The 27,537-nt window shown below is 37.9% G+C and overlaps 1 protein-coding gene across 1 annotated transcript in view; it reads right to left on the reverse strand.

The window, feature by feature from the left end:
- Positions 1-27,537, reverse strand: part of PCLO (piccolo presynaptic cytomatrix protein) — a 421,831-nt gene that overhangs the window by 189,220 nt on the left and 205,074 nt on the right. The window contains 2 exon segments of the mRNA XM_030307861.1: positions 13,147-15,161; positions 15,525-20,616. Coding sequence (XP_030163721.1) covers positions 13,147-15,161; positions 15,525-20,616 — 7,107 coding nt within the window.

Consider the following 27,537-nt stretch of genomic DNA (forward strand, 5'->3'; position numbering starts at 1 on the left):
CTTGATGGCCAGTAAGCATAAAGAGAAACAAAGAAGTAACTTAAAAGCATGGACATAACCTAAAGGCTATGAAAACTTGATAGTTTAAGAAAGTAACAGATCAGAACACTGGAAGATGAACACAGATACCTCTCACTTTCTCAATTAATTTAAAAATTTTTTGATGTTTTGTTTATTTATTTTTGAGAGACAGTGTGTGTGCAAGCAGAGGAGGGGTAGAGAGAGACAGAGACCGAGAATTTGAAGCAGGCTCCAGGCTCCGAGCCGCAGAGCCCTACACAGGGCTTGAACTCACAGACTGTGAGATCATGACCTCAGCCAAAGTCAGTTGCTTAACAGATGAGCCACCCAGGCACCCCTCTCATTTAGCTTTTACCTGGTGCTTCTGAACTAGCACACTGGATGCTAGGACTCATGATCTACCACTGATTCCTTCTTCAAGGTAAAGCATCATTTACAGCTGTACCAGGCCACGCTGAGATAATGACAATATTCCCTCATCAGAAAATGTTACACGGGTTATGCAGACAGTCTGAAGTAGAATAATAAAGTTAATAAAACATTTCAAGGATTAACATGAAAACTTATCCTAAAACAGAAACACAATTTAAAAAATAAAAAAAGTTCCCCTCTTTCCTTTCAGCAGCCTTTTCTTTGTACACTGGCATGCTGACCATGGTACTACGGCTGCCTGCGAATTATTCCATTTTGATAATAATTATTGATCCGCAAAGAGAGATTGTAGTGACCTCCAAGGCTTCTATAAAATATTTCCCAATTGGCAATCTTTCACCACTACAAAATTAACTTGATTTCACATGCTGTAAGGTGTAAATCTCTAATTATGCTACCTTCTGCGCATGGTGCACTGGAATTATGATTGCTTACTTATGTGCTACGTTTTCCAGAGCACTGAATCATTACCAATTTAAGGGACGATTCAATAACTATCTATCAACAGTCACAGAAAACATAATGACCATTTTAATAGTGGTGGAGAGTGTCTACTAAATTATCTTGGGATAACAAAGATATTTTATGTTTAGACTCTTTAAAACCACAAAATCACAGAAATCTCTAGTGTTTCTTGTTTCTCTCTCATTGATTGATTACCCATCCTTGGGCCTACTACACAACCTTCCTTGGAACATGAGATTAAAATAGTTCAGCTGGTTTTTATCTATATATGTTTGCAACGATTTAAGTATGTATTTTTCATAAGCCCAAATCATGTGACATTGCTCCCCACAAATTAAAGAACACATTTTCCTTGGACAGTACTTGACCATGGCCCTTATTCCACATAAACTGCTGGATCATTTGATTAGAAGACAACACTATAGATAAGTGACAAAAGAAGGCAGTTAACTTTTTTTAAAAATGGCAAGGATTATTTTATTCAGTCTTCTAGAAGATAAAGTTCCTGGGCTCATATAAATATGACAATGTATTTACTAAATATTTAGTAGACATTTTGAGAAGTTCACTTATCTTTCCAATTCTCAATTCTACACATTCAATTGCATGAAAATAAAGGTATACGTGGATGGGTGTTTAGATGATTTCCCAGATGGATAATTAATGAAACCTGAGCTTAGTGAGTGTTGTTCATTTGACGGAGCATTTATAGGCATCACATCCTGCCATAAAGGGGAGAACTGAAAAACCACCAACAAAGATTTTTCGAAATATAACATTGCTTTTTCTGTTACAAACATTTCTGTTGCTTTAATACCTATGACACTCTGAAGAAATTTATGCACATTTATTCCCATCAAAAGTAAAATTCATATTGTGAAGTCAAGTCTTTCACAAAGTATTATGAAATTCTCCACAATTAGCACTAATTAGTACTTGAAGCAGAGATTTCATATCGAGGTTCAAAGAAGTAAATGACTAAGCCATACTAGCAGCTTCTATGCCTGGAGACAGCTCTGTGATTAGGGCGGAGCTTTATCAAACAAAATAAAACAAAACAAAAGCCAATGGGGACTCTGCTTGTTCCTGTCACCTAAAATATGGTCCAAACTACTAAGAGTAATTAACACATGTAGCTAAAACAACTTAATACAGAACCCAAACAATTTTTGTATATGCATAATTTTTCTTAAACATATTTAATCATTCACTTGAGGAGAAAGGAGGAGTAACAAGTGTAATCACCTTCTATTAAAAACTTGTATTTCTACTAAATTTTTATTCCCTCAAGAGGGTTATTTACTGTTCTTCATAAAGCTAAGCTTTTACTTGCCATTTCACAAAAATCTTTCAACCAAAAAAATTCTGCAAAAGTAGTTCTATAGTATCCAGATTAATGATTTCTTATACTATTTTTAATTTCAATCCCTTGCAACTTATTCTTGAGGCAAAAATAAGATAGATTTAAAAATACTTTTGTTGGGAAAGGGCAACCCTTCCCCTATGATCAGCAATTGCACCAGTAGAAATTTATCCAAAGGATACAGGAGTGCTTATTTGAAGGGCCACGTGCACCCCAATGTTTATAGCACTGCTATCAAATTATGGAAAGACCCCAAATGTCCACCAACTGATGAATGGATTAAGGAGATATGGTGTGTATGTATGTGTACACACACACACACACACACACACACACACACACACACACACACACTGGACTATTACTCGGCAATGAAGAAGAATGAAATGTTGCCATTTGCAACAACGTGGATGGAACTAGATGGTATTATGCTAAGCGAAATAGGTTAGTCAGAGAAAGACAGAAATCATATGATTTCACTCATATGTGGAATCTGAGAAACTTAACATATGATCATAGGGGAAGGGTAGGACAAATAAGATAAAAACAGAGAGGGAAACAAACCATGAGAGACTCTTACATACAGAGAACAAACTGAGGGTTGATGGGGGTAGGGAAAACGGGTGATAGCATTAAGGAGGACACTTGTTGGGGTGAACACTGTGTATTGCATGTAAGTTGTGAGTCAATGGAATCTACTCCTGAAGCCAAGACTACACTGTATGTTAGCTAACTTGAGAATAAATAAAATAAAATAAGTTAATTAATTAAAATCCCTTTGTTGTTTATAGCTTCAAGCTACATAAGCTGAGGTAGTTCATTTAAAACTCCATTTACCTCAGCACATTTGTTCTTAAGTTCTCTCCTAATTCAAACTCTTCACATAATTCAAGACATAGAACAGTACCAAAGAGAAAACCCTACTAAATCTAGGACCTCATTTGATGCAAATGGAATTAATCTAGGCTAAGTGTGGGGGTGCAAAGAACGCTGAGCTGGATTTGAGATTCCTCATTTTAAACTGTGATATAAAAGAAACATATAGCCTGCAGAAAATAAGTGGTTTGGATCTTAACCAAGCAACTGCATATGAAAATATTTTATTAGTTCTATGAGACCACAAAAGCATTAGGTATTTTATGTGTGAATGTATATTGTATATATGCATGTATATGCCTACATGCCTATTATAAATGTATACAGTAGTCCTCCCTGATCCATGGGAGACATGTTCCAAGAACCTCAGTGGATTCCTAAATCATGGATAGTACCAAACCCTATATATTGTTTTTTCCTATACTTACATATCTGTGATAAAGTTTAATTTATAAATTAGAATAAGAGATTAACTATAGTAATAAATTAGAACAATTATAATAATATACTATAATAAAAGTTACATGAATGTGGTCTCTTCTCCCTCTACCTCAAAATATCTCACTATATTTATTCTTCCTCTTCTTGTGATAATGCTAGATGGTAAAACGCCTACATGATGGGATGAAGTGAGGTGAATGTCAGGCATTGTGATTTTCCGCATTAAGCTGCTACTGGCCATCTGACAATACCACAGAAGGAGGATTATCTACTTCCAGATTGCAGTTGACTACAGTAACTGAAGCCATGGAAAGCAAAACCACGGATATTTTGATGTTGCATATGATGATAAGAAAATGTCACACAAATACTAAAGTCCATTGTGCTGCCTCTCAATACCTTATACCTCAAAGTATAAGTCAACTTTTCCAAATTTTGTAATATAATCATTTTAGTGGTTTCCTAATTTTTTTCAATAAGAGCCAATGCAGATTAGATAATCTTAAATAATTAGTGATTTTAAGAAATATATACAAATCTGCAAAGGTGCATGTGTGTATGTTAGGAGGGGATGTATTTGGGAGATTATACATGTAGCTTCATTGGACAGTCAGTTAGAAGTCACACAACTGTTCAAAAGAGAAAGTGTAGTGAATTGATAAGAAAATAATACTATGCCCCCAAATCAAATAATCCAGTGAAGAAATGGGCAAAAGACATAAAGAGACACTCTTCCAAAGAAGACATTCAGATTGCTAACAGACATGAAAAGATGCTCAACATCACCCATCTTCAGGGAAATACAAATCAAAACCACAATGAGATACCACCTCACACCTGTGAGAGAGGCTACAATGAACAACTCAGGAACAACAGATGCTGGCGAGGATGTGGAGAAAGAGGAGCATTTTGGCACTGCTGGTGGGAATGCAAACTGGTCCATTCACTCTGGACAACAGTATGGAGGTTCATTAAAAAATTAAAAATCAAACTACCCTATGACCCAGCAATTGCACTACCAGGTATTTGTCCAAAAGATACAAAAATGCTGATTCAAAGGGGCACATTCACCCCAATGTTTACAGCAGCATTATCAACAATAGCCAAATTATGGAAAGAGCCCAAATGTCCATCACCTGATGAATGGATAAAGAAGATGTGGTGTGTGGATAGATAGATAGATAGATAGATAGTGGAATATTACTTGGCAATCAAAATGAATGAAATCTTGCTGTTTGCAACAACATGGATAGAAGTAGAAGGTATTATGCTAAGCAAAATAAGTCAGAGAAAGATAAATATATGATTTCACTCATATGTGTAATTTAAGATAATTTAAGAAACAAAACAGATGAACACAGGGGAAGGGAAGGAAAAATAAAACAAAAACAGAGAGGGAGACAAAACAGAAGAGACTTAAATACAGAGAACAAACTGAGGGTTGATGAGGGGAGTGGGGGAGAGAGGAAAATGGGTGACGGGCATTGAGGAGGGCACTTGTTGGGATGAGTACTGGGGTTGTATGTAAGTGATGAACCATGGAATCTACCCCCAAAACCAAGAGCACACTTTACACACTGTATGTTAGTCGGTTTGACAATAATTATATTTAAAAAATAATAAAATAAAAAGTTCTATAAAACTGTAAAAATAAATAAATAAATAAATAAATACTCTAAAAAAAGAAAGAAACTAATACTATGGGGCACCTGGGTGGCTCAGTTGGTCAAATGTTTGACTCTTGATTTCGGCTCAGGTCATGGTCTCACCGTCACGGAATTGAGCCCCTGAGCCTCCCGTGTAGGACTCCATGCTGATAGCGCATAGGGCTCCATGCTCTTGGGTGGAAGCCTGCTTAGGATTCTCTCTTTCCCTTGTTCTCTGCACCTCTCCTGCTTGTGCTCTCTCAAAACAAACATAAAAAAACAAAAACAAAAACAAAACCTAATACTATGATAATACACTTAGGAAGCTAATTAATGTTAAATAATGTTCTATGTTTTTAAACTGCACCAGTAACAATCAATGCTCTATTAATTCATAGCCCCCGTGTGTTAAACCAGCATATCCAAATAGTTAAGTGTTACATTTTTTAGCACAGGTCTCTCAGTGAACATTAGAATCATAAATCTGTTTCTTTTAATTGTGCTCATTTGCATATATTTAAATGCAGATGTCTGGTTAAGGATAATATGAATGATTTTTTTCTCCTTCAGTCTAAAAAGTTGTGTTTTAAAATTAATCCTTACATATTGACTATAGCAATGTTAACAAATTAGCACTAAATTGATGAGATCAACTTAAAACCTTTCTGGTTTTCACTCAGTGTGTATATATACACATATATATATATGTATATATATGTATACATACATATATAAAAGACAACATAATATGTATAACATATAATGTAATATGTGTTTATATAATATTTACAATATATATACATACATTAGTTTTTATTTTTAGAAACTAACAATTCTCATAAGTTATTATTTTACTGCCATTTATTTTGAAAAACACTTTAAAATAGTATTTTCTATTTCAATTTTAAAGCACCTATATTTTCAAATGCAGGATTTTAATCATAAAAAAGTATCCTGAAAAAAATATATTAATAATAAAGAGCTATAGAAAGAATAATTATGATTTACAAAGCTAGTCTTAAATATATGGCTAATCTTTACTGACATACATAAATACCACCATTATAAAACAGGTAATTTCATCAAAATTTTAACAGACTGATTTACTTTGTTTTTCAAAAGAGTAATAGAGCAATCCCTAATAAATATTAATTTTCAAAACATAGTAGGCCATCCTAGTCATTATTTCTTAATTTTGCATGTTATGACAGAAATAAAATTGATAGAAATAAAATTTTTCACTTTAGGTTATGGAATTTACTTTCAGAAATACATATTAAAGAGTTCCAAAAATCTTAAAAATAGCTATCAAAACAGCAATCAATGAAGCAAAACATATTCTTGTTAAAATCAGCTCATGAAATAGGATCCTGGTTTGAAGTCTAGGATAAAAGGATTTTAGGGGTGCCTGGGTGGCTCAGTTGGTTGAGTGTCTGACTCTTGATTTCAGCTGCATGATCTCACAGTCACGGGATCAAGTTCCGTATAGGGCTCTGTGCTGGTTGTGTAGAACCTGCGTGGCATTCTTTCTCTCCCTCTCTCTTTGCCCTTCCTTCCCTCTCTCAAAATAAATAAACTTTAAAAAAATTTAATAAAGAGTTTGCTTTATTATTCAAAAAGCTCTGTATTTGTTCAATAAGTCTAAGAGTAGGAAACAACAGCTTTAATACTCTATGTATTTTTAAGGCATACAGAGGTGATAATATTTTAAATGTAGCTTATTTTTAGTACAAAAAGTGGTATATATCATCACTGACAAAACATGTACTACTTCTGCAATACATGTCTTTTTTAAAAGAAATAATTTAAAATGTTAATTTTTAAGATCAAGAATTTTGAGTGAATTAGATCCCTTCTAGCTGCAAACAAATCCTATGAATTCACAATGCTATTTCTCCCAGTGGATGTCACTTTCTTCCCTGATTTTGTAGAGGACATCCTTAATCTTCCATCCTGAAGTTATTGATCATCTGAGGTAATGATGTAAATCAGTCTCTTTGTATATAAGAAAGATAAAAGGTATGAGGAACACATTTTGGTGCTCTGGCTTATTTACCCAGAAAAGTAAATTTAAAATGGTTACAGAGCAGAGGAATCCACTTTCTAGAGAAGCAGCATTATATATTCCATGAAATAAGAAAGCCACATAATTACTAGGATATTTGAGAATTATTTGTATCAACCCATAAAGTAAAGCTCTTTAATGACAGTTGGTAAATTTGTGCTGAAGAAATAGAGATATTGCTAAATGTCTACCTGACAAAAGGAACTCAACACTACTGGATATCTACAGTTGCCAGACTTTGTGATGGGAAGGTAGTGAATGTCACTTCATTTAATCATTACACATAGATATTTAATCATTCCACATCATTTTCCACCTTTTTTTTTTAACTATTTAGCTTCCATTAAGCATTCTAATTGAAGAAGTATTCTACTAATAAAAGTGAGAAAATCATTGTGTAGATAGAACCTTCCATTAGAAAGCATACTTCTTCCCTTGCTCTTTCTAAATTGTGATGAAAAGAAATAATTATCAAGTTGTGTCTAAGTAGTCAGCTTAACCCCTTGGAAGCAATAAATTTTGACTTTGTTTTTGTTATATCTCTTGAGAATTTTCCCAAGGAACAAACTGAAGGACTTAAGGAAAAAGGTAGTAATTTTCTTCCATCTATATTCAGAGTTAAAAATTTTCATTTGTAAAGGGAATTCAGCTACAAGGTAAAACTTTTTCGTTACATAGAAGTTATCAAAAAACAGGTTTTGGCTTTGGAGCTATGACTTTGATATGAGAATGATGGGGTCTGGAAAATGGAAGAATGTCTTACAGACATTGGGGAACATTACATAACTCAATAAAATTATCTCAGATAACTCCCTGCTTCAGTTATGCACGCTGTACACATTATTTTGTGATTTTTATGTTAATTAGTGCTAATTTTAATAAATTGAATATACAGGACATTGTAGGGGTTAGCCTGAACTCAAAGTGCCATTGAAACACTAACTAGACACTAACGATGCTTCTGCCTTAGAACTCCTATGTCAAAGATGTGATCCAAGTTCCAAGATGGAAAAACCATATGTGAATTACAGGATCTTATGCCACACACAGGTGGATTCCAAAAATAAAATGAAATTTAAATCTCCAGGAAGGAAGATTCATTCTTTTCCTTCCTTCCTTCCTTCCTTCCTTCCTTCCTTCCTTCCTTCCTTCCATCTATCTACCTACCTACCTAGCTAGCTAGCTAGCTAGCTACCTATCGTGTATGAGGGGGAAAGGGGCAGAGGGAGAGAGAGAATTTAAGGAGGCTCCAAACTCAAAAGAAAGCACGCATGAAATGGAGCTCAATCCCACAACCCTAGGATCATGACCCAAATTGAAATCAAGAGTTGGATGCACAGTCAACTAAGACACACAGGTGCCTTAGGAAAATTTTACCCATAAGGAAGAATTCTGTAATAACTAAAGTGCTCCAAAAAGTTTCTGAGACAGTTACTAAGGAAAAAAAAAAAATGAGTATGGAAAGGTGACCAAAAGTCAACCAACCAACCAAAAACAGTCCACATTTGTCTGTGAACAAACAGAATGTACAGTATAGTGCTTCAATACACATTATGAGCTGAAATGTGTCTCTCCCCCCTCCCCCGAACACACATAAAAAAAGTATGTTGGTGTACTAATCCCTAACACCTCAGAATGTGAAACTATTTAGACACAGAGCCTTTACGGAGGTAATCAAATTAAAACTGAGTCACTGATGCGGAACCTAATCTAGAGGACTGGTGTCCTTATGAAGAAAGGAAATTTGGACAAAGAGATGGACAGAGAAGGAAGACAAGGTGAAAATACAGGGATACCGCTATCTACAAGACAAGGAATGACAGAGGCTAGGAGAAGCTGGGAGAGCGGCCTGGAAGAGCCCTCAGAAGGAACCAACCCTGTTAATACCTTGATTTTGGACTTTTAGCCTCTAGAACTGAGACAATAAATTTCCCTTCTCTTAAGCCATCCAGTGTGTGGTACTTTGTTCTGAGAAACCTAGCAAACTAATACAGTTCATGGGCAAGAAGAGCAAAATGATCCCAGTCAAGCATGAACTCTGCCCCTTGAGTCACCTTGTACCTTTAGAGCTTACCACAGTGTCTGAAAAAGAGCAAAGAGTGAGTGACTGATATAACGGGTGAATGAAAGCAAGAATACATTTAAAAATGAATAAACCTAACTGAGAGGGATTTAAATCAGAATTGTAGGTAGAGCAGAGGAAATGACAAGATAAAAAGACCAAGCATCGTCCTGAATTAGTAAGAAAAATCAGATAATGGTGAGTTTTTTTAAGAGACTAATAGAAAACAAGAACTGTGAAGTTCAGAGGCTAATATTCTAATTCTGACCAGATCACTGGTTTATTAAGGAACAATGATAAAGGTACTAATCTACTCTGGGTTTTGTTCTTCATCTGTAAGGTAAATGGACTGCCTAATAGCTGAATACCATTCAACTTGTTCAGTGTGTCTGCCAGATGTGTTACCCAAAGATAAACAAAGTGGAAGTCACACTTTAAGTAAAGGGGGTATCATTTTACGTTATCAACAGGACTTGCTAGGATGGGTCAAGATTGTGGCAATGAAAAAGTAAGTGACCAGAGTCTTTTAATACATGTCTTGTCCCATTGCTTTTATGCTTATACTTCTCCCTTTAATACATTTATTCAATAAATATTGAGTGTCTATTTTGTGCCAGGCATTGTTCTAGGCACTTGGGACTAGAGAGCTACAATCAATGCAAAACTCCTGTTCTTGCAGAGGTGAGGTTCTACGGGAGAAGAAAGATTATATTTGCTAAATAAACATTCTATTAATAAGCATTATATAAAATTTAAATATATTCAAATGTATAATTATTTAAATAAAGTAAATATATCTTAAATATATATATTATATATATGTATAATTCAGAGGGTGCATAATGGGAATTTATGGTGATATGAAGATTTATTTAGAGAATAAGTTAAGGAGAGCCTCTCTATGGAAGTAAAACTTAAGCAGAAACCTGTAGACAGGCATGAGCCAGACAAACATGGAGGAGAGGGAGATCCCAACACAGGTCCAGGATGGGGAGGAGATTGGCAAGGTCAGTGGTAGGAGCAGAGGAAGAGGAGGGGGCTAATGTGAGGAGTGACTGAAGAGGTTGTGAGACAGGCAGAGAAGAGATCATAAGGGTCCATGTACAGAAATTTTTAATATATTCCGAATTTGATGAGGATGTGCTGGAGAGTTTAAGCTGTGGAGTGTGTGACACAATCTGTCATACATTTTAGAAAATGAACTTAGGTGCAGTTTAGAGAATTGGCTGTAAAGAAGGCAAGAGTGGAGGGAGTCCAGGAACTAGATAAGAGTGTAAAGGGTTAAAAAAAAAAAAAAAAGATGCTGGTTTTGGTCTAATCACCTGATAGCCAATGGGAAGTAAATCCAAACTCTAACTCAGAAAATTAGAGTCCCTCTGACATGTTCCTTGCTACTTTTCCAGTTTCACTTACAGTTAAACTCTTCCTCTTCCTCTTTGCTTTATGTTTGGTCATCAGACTGAACGTTTACATATTGTGTTTCCTCTGTTTGGAAGGGCCTCCAGTTTTCTTCTCATGGTTCAACAGAGATTTCACCTTCACATTCCAGAACCTCCTCTGTGAAACATTTCCTGACACTTCCAGAAAAGGAGATCTTTTCACAGAACCTCATAGAGAATAGAACTTCTCTTTCATGCTGTATTATATTATGCTATTTTATGCTGTGTTGTCTCAATGGCAACTGAAATGTGTGATTCATTTCAACTTTACTAGTCTGAGAAAATTAACAGTATGTAAATTAATGAGCTAAACTTCTTAACCCTATATCACTATGAATATCACTTAGAAGATTATTCTTTTCAGTACAACTGAAATCCATACTTACAATTAAGAAATTAATTTAGCTTTTAAACAGACTGAAAGCATATCTAGAAATGGGCAAAGAAACAAATTATGAAATTCACATAAGAGAATCAAAGTGTCTAAAGTGCCAAAAACATTGCCTGTATATAAAATGGTCTACTCTGTGCAGGAAATAAGGCAGTATCTTTCAGTTGGTATACAATTATTCCATATTAAAGCACTGAATTCAGCCAATTAGAAAAAGGAACCATTGAACTGTGTTTCAAGGCTCAATACATCTAGGAATTTCAGGCTCAGAAATTATTTAGTATTTCTACCCAACTTCTTTTATGATTAGATAGTTAATCAGTATCAGTACCTATAACACAACTCACATAACTCATTTTATCTTTCATTTCACATTTCCAAATCTGAAGTGAATACTCTGGGGAAAAAATACGGACAACTTCAATCTCTTCTCTAACTGAGTTCATATGAATTAAGGGTACTGGGCCATATATTAAGTTAATGATCAATACATCAACTGGAAAACCTTATACTTTCTAATGATGTAATCCTACAGTATTAAAGTACTGTCAAAAACCACATTTTCCAAGTTTTCCAAGAAACTAGTTAGGTGAATTTATATGCCACTGCTAGAAAAATAAATACCTACACAGAGAGCAGAATTGAGAATCACTTCTCACAATAGATATAATTCTAGAAAGAAAGCCATACAAAAAATAATTCTCTGTAAATTGAATGAAATCTCAATGCATTAGTGGTTTCCTGACTTAACAGCTAATGACCTCTGTCCCCCCACATGAAGACATTTTTATTTTTAGGATACACTGTTTCAAAAAATACGTAATAACAAAATGCCACTATGAAACTAGAAAACAGACATGAATTTGTAATTTTTAAATATCCCTATCGAGATGTCTCTTTACCTATGAATAGAGTGACTGTCATGCTTAACGGCGTATTTTTCAGTCCATGGCCAATGTTTAAGGCCGGTGGAAATGTAGCAATATCTCAGAAAAACCCATTTAGAAGCTTCGGTATTTGAAGACCTGAAGTTCAGAAACCAGTAAATTAATGGAACTTTTAATGTGAACATAAATCCTGTCTTAAATTGAACTATCGTATTTATCAACAGCCTTCTAAAGAGTTATATATTAAATTTTTAGAGTAGAATAAACTTTTAATAGCTGATGATTAACATCTCTTATTAGCTCAGCTAGAGAGATCTTTACAAATGTGTCCAACATATCTGTATTTTTTTCCTTCTAAGCATACTCATATATTTTTAAATAATTATCACTATTATTTAAAAGAACATAATTTTTTTTTGTTTCTACAAGCCCTAGGACTAAGGCTTACCTGATGTTATATTAAGAAAATTGTCAGAAAATAAATAAGCATGAATGAACTATGAAATCATATTACACTTTCATCTGCCAGCCCTAGAAAAGTTCACTTTTGAGCAGTCAATGTTCTAAGCCCTTTTATGAAACCATTCTGGCTGGAAGAAGATGAAATTACTTTGATGATCCCCAAGGACCCTTCTACTAAAGAACTTCAGGTGTCACTGCATCTAAATTTAAGGGCATCCTTTGCCTTCCCTTTCTGTTTATGTTCAGTATTTATTCCATCATCCTTGAAAATACATATTAACTATATCCACTGAAATCACAGTCTACAACTGACATTTGGGAGATTTCAAGATTAGAAGAAAACTTTCAATCTCATTGGTCATAAAGTAATACATTTCTTTCTCATTTTGCCTCACATAAGATGTCTTCTTTTTCTGGTATTTCTAAATGGGTGGAGACTTTTCTGTTTTTCCCCAAATTTCTAATAAACTAGTCCTTACTAAACTTTAGTATTAGGTTCCTAAGTTACCAGGAGCCTCAACGGCTCCTCAAGTCTGCACACACATGGTTAACATCAACTCATCTACTGTCTTCTAACTGAAAAGAATCACTCTTACCGTGTAGCCCTCGGTATACTGAAAAGGAGCCCTGGAACTTTCATCTGCTGTTGGACTCAGAGGCTTGGGGTCAGACATGGACCGCTGCATCATCTTGGCTGTTTTAGGACTTGCCGGGGGCACTTTAGCCATATCTGGATGCAGTACTTTCTGCGGACTTATATCATCAGGGAGGGGTTTTTCATAAGGTACAAAGGCTGATTCTAAGGCTTTGCCTGGTGAAAGTGGTGAGATGGGTGAATAAAGGACTTTTGGAGATTTGGGTGGGGAAGGAGCCAGCTGTAATGTGGAATCTGCCCGAAGGTGAGATGAGTAACCAATCTCTAAAGGTGTTGGGCGTTTCTTGTCTTTGGGTGGAGATGTGGCACTCAGATATTGAGGACTCTGTGTGTCTGAATCTGCTTCTGTTTGACATCCTAAACTGCCCCCTTTGTAAGTCTTTTCAGGTGCTGAAATGTGTTTAATTATTTCTACCTTGGCATCCACGCGTGCCCGTACTGAAGGCGTTCTTATGGTTCCGACTGGTTCAGTCTGCACAGATATCTCTGCTACTGTTTGAACTGCTATGCTGGAGACTTTGGACAGGGGTTTGGTCTTGTCAGCCTCTGCAGTGCTGTCACCATATTTCCCTACTCGAGCTTTCCTCCTTGCTCTAGCAGGCACATCCCATTCATCCTGATCTTCGTCATCAGTTTGGACACTCGTATCAACACTCTTTTTGGTTCTCCTCCTCCTACTCACATAACTCCGATCTGCCGCGTCCTCGTCGTCGGTTTGAACGCCACTGTCCACTATCTTTTTAAAGCAGCGCGGATCATCGGCCATATGTTCCCCGAGCTCATCATACTGTCCACGGACTTTAGCCGCAGCGCTTCTCTTTTTGGGTGGTTTCTCATCTTTCACAACCACATCTGTTAGAGGTATTTCTGAAACCGTACTCAGGATGCCAGGTGGGGCGATGTACTGAGTGACGCCATCAGACTGCACCGTGTACCATCCTTGGCTCTGTGGTATTTCAATCGCCACGACGGCCGAGGCCGTGGTGGTTGCATCCTCAGTTGTCCAAAACTGGCCGCCTTCTGGGGCAGCGTACTGACCTTCCAAAATTGCCTGCTCTGTCGTGGTTTGCGGAGAAGCAGTTCCAGAGGGGTCATAGTTATACTGGTAGATCTGGCGAATCTTCTGCTCTTCTAGCTGCTGATGAAGCTGTTGCTGCAGCTGTTGGATCTGCTCCAGCTGTAACTGCTGCTGAGCTAATGTCTCCTGCCTCATCATGAACTGGGCTTGCCGCTCTTCTTCCTGCTGATACAGAAGGTGCTGCTTCATAGACTGCAGCTCCTCCAGCTTTTTTTGAACCATGATCTTTTCCTGTTCTCGGAACCTTTGAATCTCCTGACGTTCCCACTCTAATTCCTCAGCAAAACGTTGCTGCTTGATTTTCTCCAGTTCCAAGAGCTCACGCTCCAAGTCGAGCTGCTGCTGTTGTTTGCCTTCTTCGGGGACAATTAAAATAGCACTTTCGTCTCCCACCACTTCGGAAAACACGTCAGAGGCTGTGGTTAGAGTGGGAACGGAGTCTATTGTCTCAGCGGTAAGGGTTTCCACTGTAATAGTTTGCAAACTGGCATTGATATCGATACCGGTTGCTGCAATGTCTGTTTCAGACGCACCTGTTGTTAGGAAATATGATCTAGGCATTGGCTGGCTCTGGTGCAGGGCGGATAGCGAAGTCACCGCGTCAGCTGTGTGCACGCCAGACAAATCCCTCACCGTGGTGCTGAAAATGGAGCCAGGCTGTGTGGTGATAGCAAATGTGGAGGGAATCGGAGTTGCTACTGAAGAATAGACAACACCATTGGATGACCTCAAAACACTCCCCACACCATACTGGGATCCCGGAGGTGGAGTCATTCTCGCTGTGGAATACTGTGGGGTACTAATCCCAACTTCTGAAATGACTTGTCGTGTTTCTGGATATGGACCTGTAGTCTTGCTTGAATAATCCATTACCTCACCTGAAATACAGGGTAGAGTTACAGTCCAGTTCCCAGAATAAATGATGTGTTTGGGGTTTGAGGGCCCTCTTGATCTTGACGAACATAATGAATGGGACTGCATGCAAATCCACAGGTTAATCTAATTGGATGCAGAATGAAAGCAATGTTGAACATGCAGGCACATGCAGGTGACTTTGGGCAGAACAAATTAAAAACTGAAGAAACAAAAGCGCACATGTACTCCGAAATATGCTGCCAAAACATCCAAAGAAAGATAAAAAGTAACACAATTGGAAAAGGGACCACATTTTCATCCTGAAATGAGATGAGGGACACCATAATGACATTTCAAGGAAAGGTCTGCTGCCACATCATACTGACCTGCAGTAATTCTCCCTGAAGTTAGATCTACTGCTGTATCAGTTCCTCCAGAATAATCAAAAGCATTCTTACTTTTATAGAAAAAATGTCCAGCTTCTGCTAAATTCGTGTCAGACATGGAAGGTTTCATTCCCCCAATCCCTCTATAACCAGAAGGGCCTGACCGGTCATATTGATAGTGGTCATCCCTATAACCAAAACGATCCTCAGGAAGAGTAGTTGCGGGCTGCTGTGCTGTGCAGCTCCTTCCAAAAGGTAATTTGTAAACCATATCGCAGCATACAGCTCTTCTTCCTGCAGTCAGATCGACAGGCTTTTCATCATCTTCTACTATTTTGGTCACCACACCGGAAGTAGATTCATCCATCGTTACAACAGTTCTGTGAGACTTGGTTGTACTGAGATCTACTACTTCCCCATCAGCCATTCCCTGGCGTGTGACGCTATCCGTCCATCCATTTGTGACTCCGACAGGAGGTGCGGTAACAGGTTTTGTAACAGCCGATGTCACTGGGTGTGCTGATGTACCTAAAGATAAGTTTATTGGTGCATCCTCCCTAACTGCAGGAAAGGCCTGGCCACTCGGTATCCTGTACGGGGGAGGCTCAGCATGCTTCGATGTAGTAAGCTGGAGGGGTGTTGGTGTTGCATGTTCTATACCCACTAGGCTTTCTGGGCCCATGGTGTAACCTGAACTAGCTGCGCACGTGACAACAGTCACCGTCTCAGTGACCAGGGGCATCGGCGTTACTGCTGAAGTTGCACTGAGATTTATAATAGATGGTTGGACGGCGCTGATTTGTCTCCCATAGACTTCATGTGTGGTGGTCTGCCTTTTCATATCCATTGTGGAGGCAGAAAGATCCATACACTTTTCAGTTACTTTAACTTCTACTTTTGGTACTGTACGCAAATCAATGGCATCACCAACAAGCGGCAACTTTCCATTTTCCTTATGCTGACGCTTCTCTAAATGTAGGCTATCTAGAGCAAGAGGCTCTGGAGGAATCGATATAGAGACACTGCTGAGACCAACACTAGTGAGTGCACTTCTGGCTGCTGAAGCCTCAGCCTTGGAAACTTCAGTTGTGAAAAACTGTGTAACTGAGGTTGGGGCTGCTTGAAATGAAGATAACGTTGTGACAGGGACAGCAGAAAATGTCTCCAAAGCTCCTGACATGTACAAGCTCTGTTCTGAAGAACTTGGCATTCCTGCAGTTGTCATAGGAGGAACTACAGAAAACACTGGTTCGATGGAAATCAGGTCTGTGGGGGGTGATCCCAGGGGCCAACTGGTAACTGCTTGACTAGTTGAAGAATCGGTTGGAGTCCCAGGTTCGGATGGCAATGTGATAACCACGTAGGTTTCCATGAGGGATTTGGAAAATCTTGGTGAGGACTTGTTAGAGTGAGGGGATGCTGGGGAGGTAGGGGAAGGTAATTTATAATCTGCTGAAGTCACTAAATTTAATGTCATGTTTGAAGCTAAAGATAGACCTGTTGGCTTGGGGTGTGTATCTGTTGATTTTTGTGTAGTTACTGGAAGCTGAGGGACTGCTGGTTTAGGGGCAATCGGAGGTTTACTTGGCTCAGGTCTATGTGTAAAGACAAGTCCAGATGGGATGGAAGATGGCTTAGGAGGAACAGGAGGAGGTGCAGTGGTACATATTTTTGTTACAGGTAACCCATTACTTCTTGGAATAGCTGTAGCCTCTACTGTAGTAACAGCATCAACTAGAGGTTTAGCTGTAGTGGTTACAGTCTCTGGAGCTGTAATTGTTAACTTTTTTGTAGGATGAATGATTGGCTTGGGTGAGGTTGGTGGAGGGAGAGGTGGAGGGGGGGGAGGAGGGGGTGGGGGAGGCGGGGGAGGGGGAGGGGGAGGGGGAGGAGGAGGCTGTGCTGATGTGTCCAAAGAAGAACTTCTAAAGAATGGACGAGTTTTAGTTGGAAGAGAGGTAACAGAAGGACTGCCGGATGGCAATGGAGAGGCAGGTTTTGTTTGATCAAAGACCTGTCCTGATATAAAGCACGTTGCTGAAACCCGCTCCCCTACTGGAAGGGCCACTGCAGAAGAAGGAGGTTGATCAAACACAGTTTCAGAAAAGCTCATCTTTGTTAGTTCAACCTCAGTCTTCTCCTTTTTATCTCTGTAAGCTTCCAGAACCTCGAGAATAATTCCATTCCCAGTGTCCTTCTTGGCTTTCTTCACTGAGTCTTTTGCAGATACAGGTATGTCAGTGGAAACAGTGTCAGCAATCAGCCCCTCTGGTTTAATTCCTATAGATCCTAGAATAGGAGGCTCCACATCAGATAAGGAAATCACGATATGATCAGCACTAGTTCTTCCATCTGGTGTGGTGGCTCGATCTAAAGATACACTTATTTCTTCCGGATAGTCTATAATGCTGCCCGGAAAATATGTTGATGAAGAAATTCCCTCAGAATCTTCAAATTTAGTTACTACATCCACTGGTTCCATATAAACTGTGGTTATGCTATCCAAGGTAGTGACGGGTGAGGAGCTATCTGTGGTACAAACTGAAGAAACAGAAGACGTGAGAGAGGGTGTGTCAGAGGGTGGGACGGATGTAGCACTTTCTGAAGGCTCAGAGTAGGTCAAAATCAGTGATTCATGGGCAATTATCTCTTGGATTTCCCTTGTATAATCTGTTACATATTCATCCTCAATTTCTTCTGTTGAAAAATGTTGGGTTATTTTGACATCTGGGATAGAGAGTGTTGCACTGCTGGTCGAATCTGTAAGAGATGCTCCTGAGAGAACACTTGATGTCAAAGATGCATCGGGCACCCTGTCAAAGTCCACGGTAGACTCTATCATGTCATCTGTGATGGGGGGCTGGGTTGGACTGGATCCAGGTGTTAACTGCATTTGCTGCCTCTTCATGAGTTCTTCATAGGCAGCATCAGCGTCTAATAATTTTTTTTCTTCACTGGTGGAAGTCACCATACTACCCAGATCCACTATTTCATGGCTTTCTGGGATGATAAAAGAGCTTGAAACAATGTCTTCTTGAGGCACAATAGAATGTAAGCTTTCTAACTCATAAAACTCTTTCTGGAGGTCTGTTATTTTTTGCATAGGATCTTCATAAATCTGTTCTGGGAGTCTTATTTTCTGCTCTTTCCCTCTCTGCTGCATAAATCCATTTTCGTCTTCTTGCCTTGTTAGCAGACTGCCATCTACCGAACCATTGTATGTGTCCTCTACTAAAGATTCATAAATATAATCCTCTATTAACATCCCGCCATACAAAGGCTCTTTTTCAAACATTTCATCTCGTTCAGGTACAGCTGGAAAAGGTTTATATTTGTGGGTTTTGTGCATCATTTCTTCATACATCTCCTCGGCACTTTTTAATGCCTTTTGGCCACCTTCTTTCTGCATAATAGACTGCTCATCTGTTGGTGAATATAAAGACACAGCTGTGGGCAATTTATAAACTTTTTGCACTTCTATTATCTTTTCTGGGCTTATTTCAAAGCCTTCTGGGTCTGACTCTATGCTAGGTGAGTATTCAGAACAAGAAGATCGATGGAGCTCCTCCATTTCCGCAGCCTGGCGTAATTCTTCTGTTGGAGATGCATCTTCAATGGGAGAGAGATTACTGGGTGGTGTCTTTGGTCTTTCCCTCCTTCTCTGAGCTCGAAGTTCATCTTTGTCTTTCTTTGATTTCTTACTAGAAGTCTTTCTTTGCTGCTGTTCCAATTCCCGCTGCTTTTCTTGCTCCTTTAATAATTCTTCCTCCTCTCTCAATTCTTCTTCCTCTGAAGAATCTTCAATAGTAGGTAAAAGAGGACCATGTGACCTGTGGCGAGCCTTACGTTGTTGTTTGCTCTCTCCTTTTTTGTGACTTGGGCTACTGTCACTGTCCTCATCAAGAGACGACACTGAGGTAGGGGACGTGCCAGGAGTGAAGCTGGAAGCATGAAGACTAGAAGATCCTTCCCCCCTTGACCTATCTTCTGGGGAGTCTGTCAAGCTCTCCATTTCCAATTCTGGCTCCTCATCAAAATATAAAGCCGTTTTTTTCTGTGATGAGTCTGCAGAGTATTTATCTGCTATTGTGCTGTTGAGTTCAATGGTTTTGAAGCGACGTAGCCCCCCTCCTCCAGCAACTACAAGTTCTTCACTCTCTTGACTTTTAGTTTCTCTGTACTTAAGCTCAGGACTCTCATCAAATGTCTCGTCATCTTCATCATGCCACGAATGGCGTCTCCCTGCATCATCATCAAAGCTGGCACTGCTTTTCCGAGTTAGTCGCCTGTGTTTCCCGGCTGTTGCTTTCCCTTTTCCTTTCATGTCTTCCTTCTTCTGGCTCTCAATACTACTACTAATCTCTTTGAGCTGGCTCCTAATGAACTCATCATCTTCAGAAGCTGAAGCATCTTCGTCAGCACTCATTTCTATAATCTGTTTTCGAATAAAGTCCTCCTCTTCACCAGACCCTTGACTATCTTCCTGTTTATACTCATCACTGCTCGATGAACCAACACTGGTTCTCCGTTTTCTTTGTGGAACAGGTGAATTTTCACTTTCACTACTGTCTTCAACTGAATCATAAAGCTGTCTTCTTGTAGCTGTGTCATCAACAAACTCGGACTTTTCTTCGTGGTCCTTTCTGGAAGGAATGTCTTGTTGGCTATCTTTTTTTAAAGTGTCTTTTTCTTCTGGACTCTTTTTGAGCTCCTCTTCTGAAATTGTAGTTTCCACTGTTTCAGATAAACTCTGAGTTTTCTGTGGGTCCTTTGGCTGCTCAGAAGAAACCTCATGAGGTTGAGTTTTCTTTTCTGACTTTTCTTCAACAAGTGTACTTGCCTGAGCTTCCAAAATGGAGAGGACCGTACTTTCTAACTTAGCCAAATCTGAGGGGCTGGAAGGACTGCTTTCTTGGGAAAAAGAGTCCTTTTTGAGTCCCTTGAGCAAATCTTTTTCATCGCTTGGAATAAGACTTGGAATTTCACCAAGTGAACTTGATATCCCATCAGAAGAATATCCTGTGTCACTCAGACCTTGTGGGCTTTTTGGTTGCTGAGAACTTGAAGTGTCTGATTTGTCATCTTCCTTTTCCTAGCAGGGAGGAAAAGATAGAGGAAAAACTTAACGTGATTAAACTAGTAACATGGCCTCTCTATTACTCCCAATTACTACTATGAACTGAGGAATAATTATAGGATTTCTTTTCAACTATAGGCCAGTATTTAAAAAAAAAAAAAAAAATCTCTGGGCCCAAAACAGTTAAAATAGTTGATACATACTGATTAAGGTTAGTTTTCAGTTAAACTAAGTTAAATTAAATGTCAATTCTCAATGACATTTGATTTTTTTCCATGAATACTCTTTATATTTCAATAGCATTTTCTTTCAAACACGTAATTATCTTTCTCAGCACATTTACTTTGGAAAAACGTTCTAAACTGTCAAAGGGAAAAATTAATTTTTTCATTAATATGATCAATACTTTTGAATTCTGAGGACAGGCAAAGAAAGAAAAAAAAAAAAATCAGAGGATGGGCTTTGTACCAGACTACAAGTTTTAAGAGATGATGGAAAATTTACTTAACAGAAATATGTAGGTAATATGACTGTAATGTTATCCATCTCAACTATCAGAGGAGATTTATTTTTGAAATAGACTCCAATAAGGCACTACTTTTAAAAGACACTTTAGGGGCGCCTGGTTGGCCCAGTTGATTGGGCGTCTAACTTTGGCTCAGGTCATGATCTCACAGTCTGTGGGTTCAAGCCCTGCATTAGGATCTGTACTGAGAACTCAGAGCCTGGAGCCTGCTTCGGATTCTGTGCTTCCCTCTCTTTCTGCTCTCCCCCACCCCCAACTCGTGTTCTGTCTCTCTCTCAAAAATAAATAAACATCAAAAAATAATAAAAGATGTGTACATAAAAAATAATTTAAAGATGTGAAGACACTATATTTACTTGGTATTGTTATTATAATTCTCTATCATTTGAAGTGAATGTTTAGAAACTATAAACTTTGAAAAAGTTAAGCAATAATTACTGACTCATGGCTTTACCTCAAGAGAAATATCCAGCTATTATTTTTATAGTGTTGCTAATCTCATTTATTTTCAGCATCGCACCTCAAAGATATTTTTTTTTTAATTTTTTTTTTCAACGTTTATTTATTTTTGGGACAGAGAGAGACAGAGCATGAACGGGGGAGGGGCAGAGAGAGAGGGAGACACAGAATCGGAAACAGGCTCCAGGCTCCGAGCCATCAGCCCAGAGCCTGACGCGGGGCTCGAACTCACGGGCCGCGAGATCGTGACCTGGCTGAAGTCGGACGCTTAACCGACTGCGCCACCCAGGCGCCCCCTCAAAGATATTTAATAAATATCACTTACAAATGTCTTCTGACTTTGCAAATACATTGGACTTTTACCTTTACACCATGTCAAAGTCAGCTCCTTTCAACCAGTTCAAAAATTAAATTTTCTAAATGGGATCGTGGGCTTTCCAAGGAGCTGGGACACTAAGCAGACAAATCACAGCCTCGACCTGCTGCTTTTCTTGGGCTGTGATGAGGCCATGCCAGTGATTTGGTTCCAGAATCAGAGTAGCCTTAAATGAAAATACTAAGCACAGAGGCTTTTTGTAGAAGTCGAAATTAAAATTACCTATGAGCAAAATGGAACTCAACTGATCCAGTGAGTTTTCATGCTTAGAGTGTTAAAATAACCCCCACAGCCCTATGGAATGAAGAGGTCAGAAAACAAACCACAGGAGGACATGCTCTGTTTGACCCTGGCCTCTGAGGCCACCTCAATTCCACTAAGTCTGTGCCTTGAACTAACTATCTGAATATTTTCAGTGGGTTTGTAAGCATGGGCTCCTCCTATGATCACACGTCACGTTGAACAACAAACAACAAACATGAAAGAAACTTTCTTCCTTCTTTCTCTCCTATCCTTCCTTCTCTCCTCCTTCACCTCCTTGTCTTTCTGCTTCTTTTATCTGTAGAGTTCTCAAATATAAAAGCTGTTGGTTTGATATTCATTTTCGACTCATGTTCCTCTCAATACCTATATTGTTACTATGTATAGTTAGAAACGTATTTTGAATACATTATGTGGTAAAATTCTTTGGCCAAATTTACAACACGACGTAACTCAAATTCAAAAAGACTTAGGGGCTTAGTCAGTTAAGCATCTGACTCTTGATTTCGGCTCAGGTCATGATCTCACAGCTTGTGAGTTCGAACCCCCACATCAGGCTCTGTGCTGACAGCAATGAACATGCTTGGGATTCTGTCTCGCTCTCCCTCTCTCTCTGCTTCTCTCCTGCTCATTTTCTCTAATAATATAAGTAAACTTAAAAAAAAATCAAAAAGACAGTGACATATTATTCACAACTCTAGTGCAAAAAGCAGTAAGTACTCTTTGGTTTACCATGAATTAACTTTCCAGGTCATTTCAGATGTCTTCCCAGGAAAAAGTTACTTATCAACAATTCCAAGACTTTAGTTAGTAGTAGGGGTCATGAGCACCCAACTAATATTGGTTCCTTTATCTTAAGAGCTACACGTTAATGAGGTCAGCACAGGTGAAGCAGACTTCTAATAAAATTTTTCTAGATGGTCCAAGGGGAGGGATGTTTCTATCTCCTTATATCCTACACATTGATGAACACAATTTCTTTGAGTCCAATATGCTTTCTATGTCTTTCTCTATCTGCCTTCCCACTCTTCACTAAATCATAGTAAACACCATAACCAGAGAGGTGGGGTACCTAAGCTCCTTGTGGAAAAAGAAAAAAAAAGGTAAAAAAAAAAAAAAAGATCTTTCAGAATCAAATTGTGATAGTGACATTTATATTCTTTATTTTGCATCTGCGTAGGTTATAAAACAACAGTGTAATACAGTATCCATATATGGAGGAAACGTAACCATTGTTATATATAACAATTCTTTTGAGTATAATAAAAGAGAAATTAGAGTTTCATACAAGGGATTCTGCAGATTCTACATTTTATAAAAATAAGATTAGGACCAGACATATAATGTAACAAAGAGAATTAAGATACATTAGACAGGGGACTATGACACATAAATATCAAAATACCCATCCTGCAATCTCCTTATGTGGCCTATCTCCATGTCCTCAAGCTTTCTTTCTTTCCTTAGTACCATGTTCTACCCATTTCTCCCTCCTGCTGCTCTCCCAGTCTCTTTCCTCCACATTCTGCAGAGGATTCAATCATTATTTACCTATGATGATGCTGTGATGATTTTCCTCTCTAAATGACTGTTACTCTCCATATCATCAGGTGGTAAAAGGCTGCAAAGATTTTGCTCTATATGCTTGCGGGTCTAAGATAAAATGTTTGGAGTGTTTAATAAGAAAATCAAGTTAGGTGACCAAAGGGCATTGGTCTGAATTTTTCAGAAGAGACAGTTGCTCATGTATTTATTGTACCATGGTACAGTGAAAAAAAGTCCTAATGTCAACTCTTCTCCTACTAACTCGCATACCAAAGTCTTCTGGTAGAGGCGAGTGATCTTCTTCACTACACGGTTAGCTGGTTAAATCTCAGATCACATACCAACCAGGCCCTTTGGCTCTTTAAGGCACCTACCCATTCATCTTTTCACTCACTGCTGCTAAAAACAGAAACAAAAAAAGAAGTTTTACTTCATGTACAGAGAGGGGCACACTGAGGCACTCATCTGTCCAAGCAGTGATCACTTCTATGGCTATCTACTTTTCTCTGGGAGGTATGTGAGTGGGGGTACGAGTGAAATTCGTATTCACACAGGTTAACTGGGCTACACAGCTAATATACACTGCAAAACCCTTGCTTCCTGGATAATTTTTTTTTTTTTTTTTTTTTTTTTTTAGACAAGGGAATAATGTGATCAAATCAGAAAGAGTAGATGGAACTAAGAAGAACATAAAACATGCTGTATAAGTTGGGTTTGGTTTTCTCTATTCCATCTTCAAATGGATGTCTGAAGTACTGTAACTTGAGAGGAATATGATCAAAGTATTTATGTGAGGGAGGCATAATTTGGCTTATTTTCTTCCAAGTTTCAAGTCCCTAGGACTAAAAGATTGGGAGTTTTCTCCTAATTGCTTCAAAAATGTGTCGTTACATACTTATTTTTGAGAAGAATATTATGTTACTTGTGATAATATATTCAAACTTAATAAATAGATTCAAACAGTTCTTTCTAAATTTCGTATGTATTATATATAACACATATATGCATTTATGTGCATAAACATCACGGTGGTTTATTACTTTTGCATTATTTTCTTCATTTGAATAATCAGAAGTTGAAATTAATTACCCATTTCATTTTTTACATGTAATACAATCTAGAATGACCTCTGAAATTAAATTAAGAAGAAAACTCCAGGCATCTACCTTTTATGTGAGAATTTTGTCATCTTAGATGGAGGCAGTGAGTGGGAACAAACATAATTTAAGCACACCTTTTTTTTTTTTTAATAGCAATGTCATTTTTCAGTTCCCCCGAGGAACACATTTTCCATGCATTTTTCTAAGTACATTTAGCATTAGATTCCATTTCACTTACTTTTACTGTTATTATTATTGCACTTTTCCCATGTATAGAATTATGGTACTTGAGACTTGAGTGTTTCTAAGTCTGTGTATATGAAACAATTACTCAAAACTTTCAGAGGCTAAGATTCATATATTTGTTTACTTACTAACCCAAAACAGAGAGTGGAGAATTCCTTTTCCTTCCAATATTCCACTGCCATTTGTTGACCTGGAGACCAGTCAGAGACAGGCAGTGATGAACTAATCCCCAGGTGAAACTCTTCTGATGGTATCATATCTTGAAGCCTTCTCTAGTGATGGAGAAGGTACAAAGACACACCGTACTGCCAAACTTAGTTCTGCCCTTTCACAAATACTGAAATGGTTAGCCTTTCATACTGAAGGTAAATGGAAGTTTTTTGAACATTACTGTAGTTACCACCTGAATTCTTGGTTAAACTTAAGACTGGACAAAGAAAGGATACAATATTGCTTAATTTTCCCAAGCCATTTATTTCAATGGGCCAACGTAAGACAACAAATGAATGATCTTTAATCATTTATACAATGTTAGGGTCAAAATGGATTACTAGTCTGAATGTTCCAAAAATTCTGAACAAGACTAAGTCCATAAAATTCACTGGGACTGGACAGAAAAATCAAATAGTCTCACCTACATGAAAATCCTTTTCACTACAGAAAACCTCATTTTTCATCCTGATTATTCTGCTATGATATACAATGACTTATATTTAACTTGAATATTAACCCCTTGGTCATTTTAACCAGAAAAAAAAAAAAAGTTTACGCTAACGGGCATTCAAATTTTGATTTTTATCTGGAGAACTATATAGTGTTTCAGTGTAATATATCAAATGCAGACAAGCAATATTGTTTAAGTATATAGATAAAAAAAGAGAACTCTGTAGTAATGTGAAATTTTAAAACATTAAACTAGAAAAAGTAAAGAAGGATGTATCTTTCAAATTATTTATTCTACTTGGGGATGCATTTTAATCCTTTTCGACAAACACATTTTGTGAGAGAGGAATAAACAGAGACAAAAAGGTGTGGCCACAGAGAAATGTAAACAATATGCTGTGATAATATGAATGACACAAATGACAAGTGAATAACTAAAATAACATAAATATATAAGAAAGTAAACAACTACATAAAGTATTTAGGATAATAGTGGAAGCTGCTTAGAGAGAAGAATAATTATAATCATGTAAAGTCAGTACGGTACAAGTGTCACAGGAAAGAATTATGTGTAGTGTTCAAATGCCATGATTTTATAATCAGAACTGGACTACAATCTTAGCTTTGCTGAATCTCCAGCCATGTGATGCTGAGCACAGGAACTTAGTTTCTTTCAAATTAAAAAATAAACAATATTTACCTCATTCATTGTTGTGTGGATGAAATGATCAAGAAAATACTTAACACAGTGCCAAGAATATTGTAAGAGATAAATTAAGAGTATTATTTTGATTTCAAACAAAAACAAATTTAAAACCAATCAACATAGGGCGCTGAGCAGCAGAAGCACCAGACACAAGGGAGAAAAGTGGCCCAGAGATCCAAGTGGGAGGTTGTCAGTTGGGATGATGGAGGGGTGCGGCATTTATGCACAGAGAAGTGAGTACAGGTGAAGAGGGCAGAAAGGTCAAACTACCTTCAGGAATTACACAAGGGCGTATTTATTTGGCTGTTGTTCTACGTATCACTTGTGGGAATATCAGGCGTTGCTTACAAGTTATACTGGAGCCAAATTCCACAGGGCTGAGAAAGCCAAACTGAGTTATTTACACAGGAGTCCTGGCTGTGGGGTGCAGAAGCCTGGACAGGCCTGCAAAATCATCTAATGGCTACAAGAAGTACATGTGAAGATATATTTGTATACACTGATATAAAAATATTCTCCTAATATTTAGTAAGTGGATTGATGCTAATATTCTTTTACTCCTTATGTGAGTTGGTCATCTGTTTTGTGAAAAATCCTGGGAGGAAACTGAGAGTCACACTCTAAGGAAAAGTTATAGTGAGGTAGTCACTTTATTCAACCATCTTTAGACTGAGGCTTATTATTCAGTTAGGCAGATCTCTGGCTTTTATTTGCTACTAGCAATTACACCTGTTTTCTTAGAATAGGTAAGTGGTAGACAAAAGATTCTGGCAAAACAAAAAATCACGTCACAAAGATAATAATAATGTAAGAAAGACACAAACACTGACACGCTTCATATCATTACAAACTTTTCATCAGCAACATTACAAGAAAAAAGTAATGATGACCAAGTTAAATCAGATGGGACCCAGCCAAAAATGCCCGACATTATCAGGAAGCCTATTTGACATCTGTATTGACATCTCTCATTGCTAACAGCACATCTTACCTAAACACAACGTAAGCTTTAGCACAACAGCAAGTGATATTGTGGCATCAACACAGACCTCTA

The sequence above is a fragment of the Lynx canadensis genome, chromosome A2 (assembly GCF_007474595.2).
Source record: "Lynx canadensis isolate LIC74 chromosome A2, mLynCan4.pri.v2, whole genome shotgun sequence".
Taxonomy (NCBI): Eukaryota; Metazoa; Chordata; class Mammalia; order Carnivora; family Felidae; genus Lynx; species Lynx canadensis.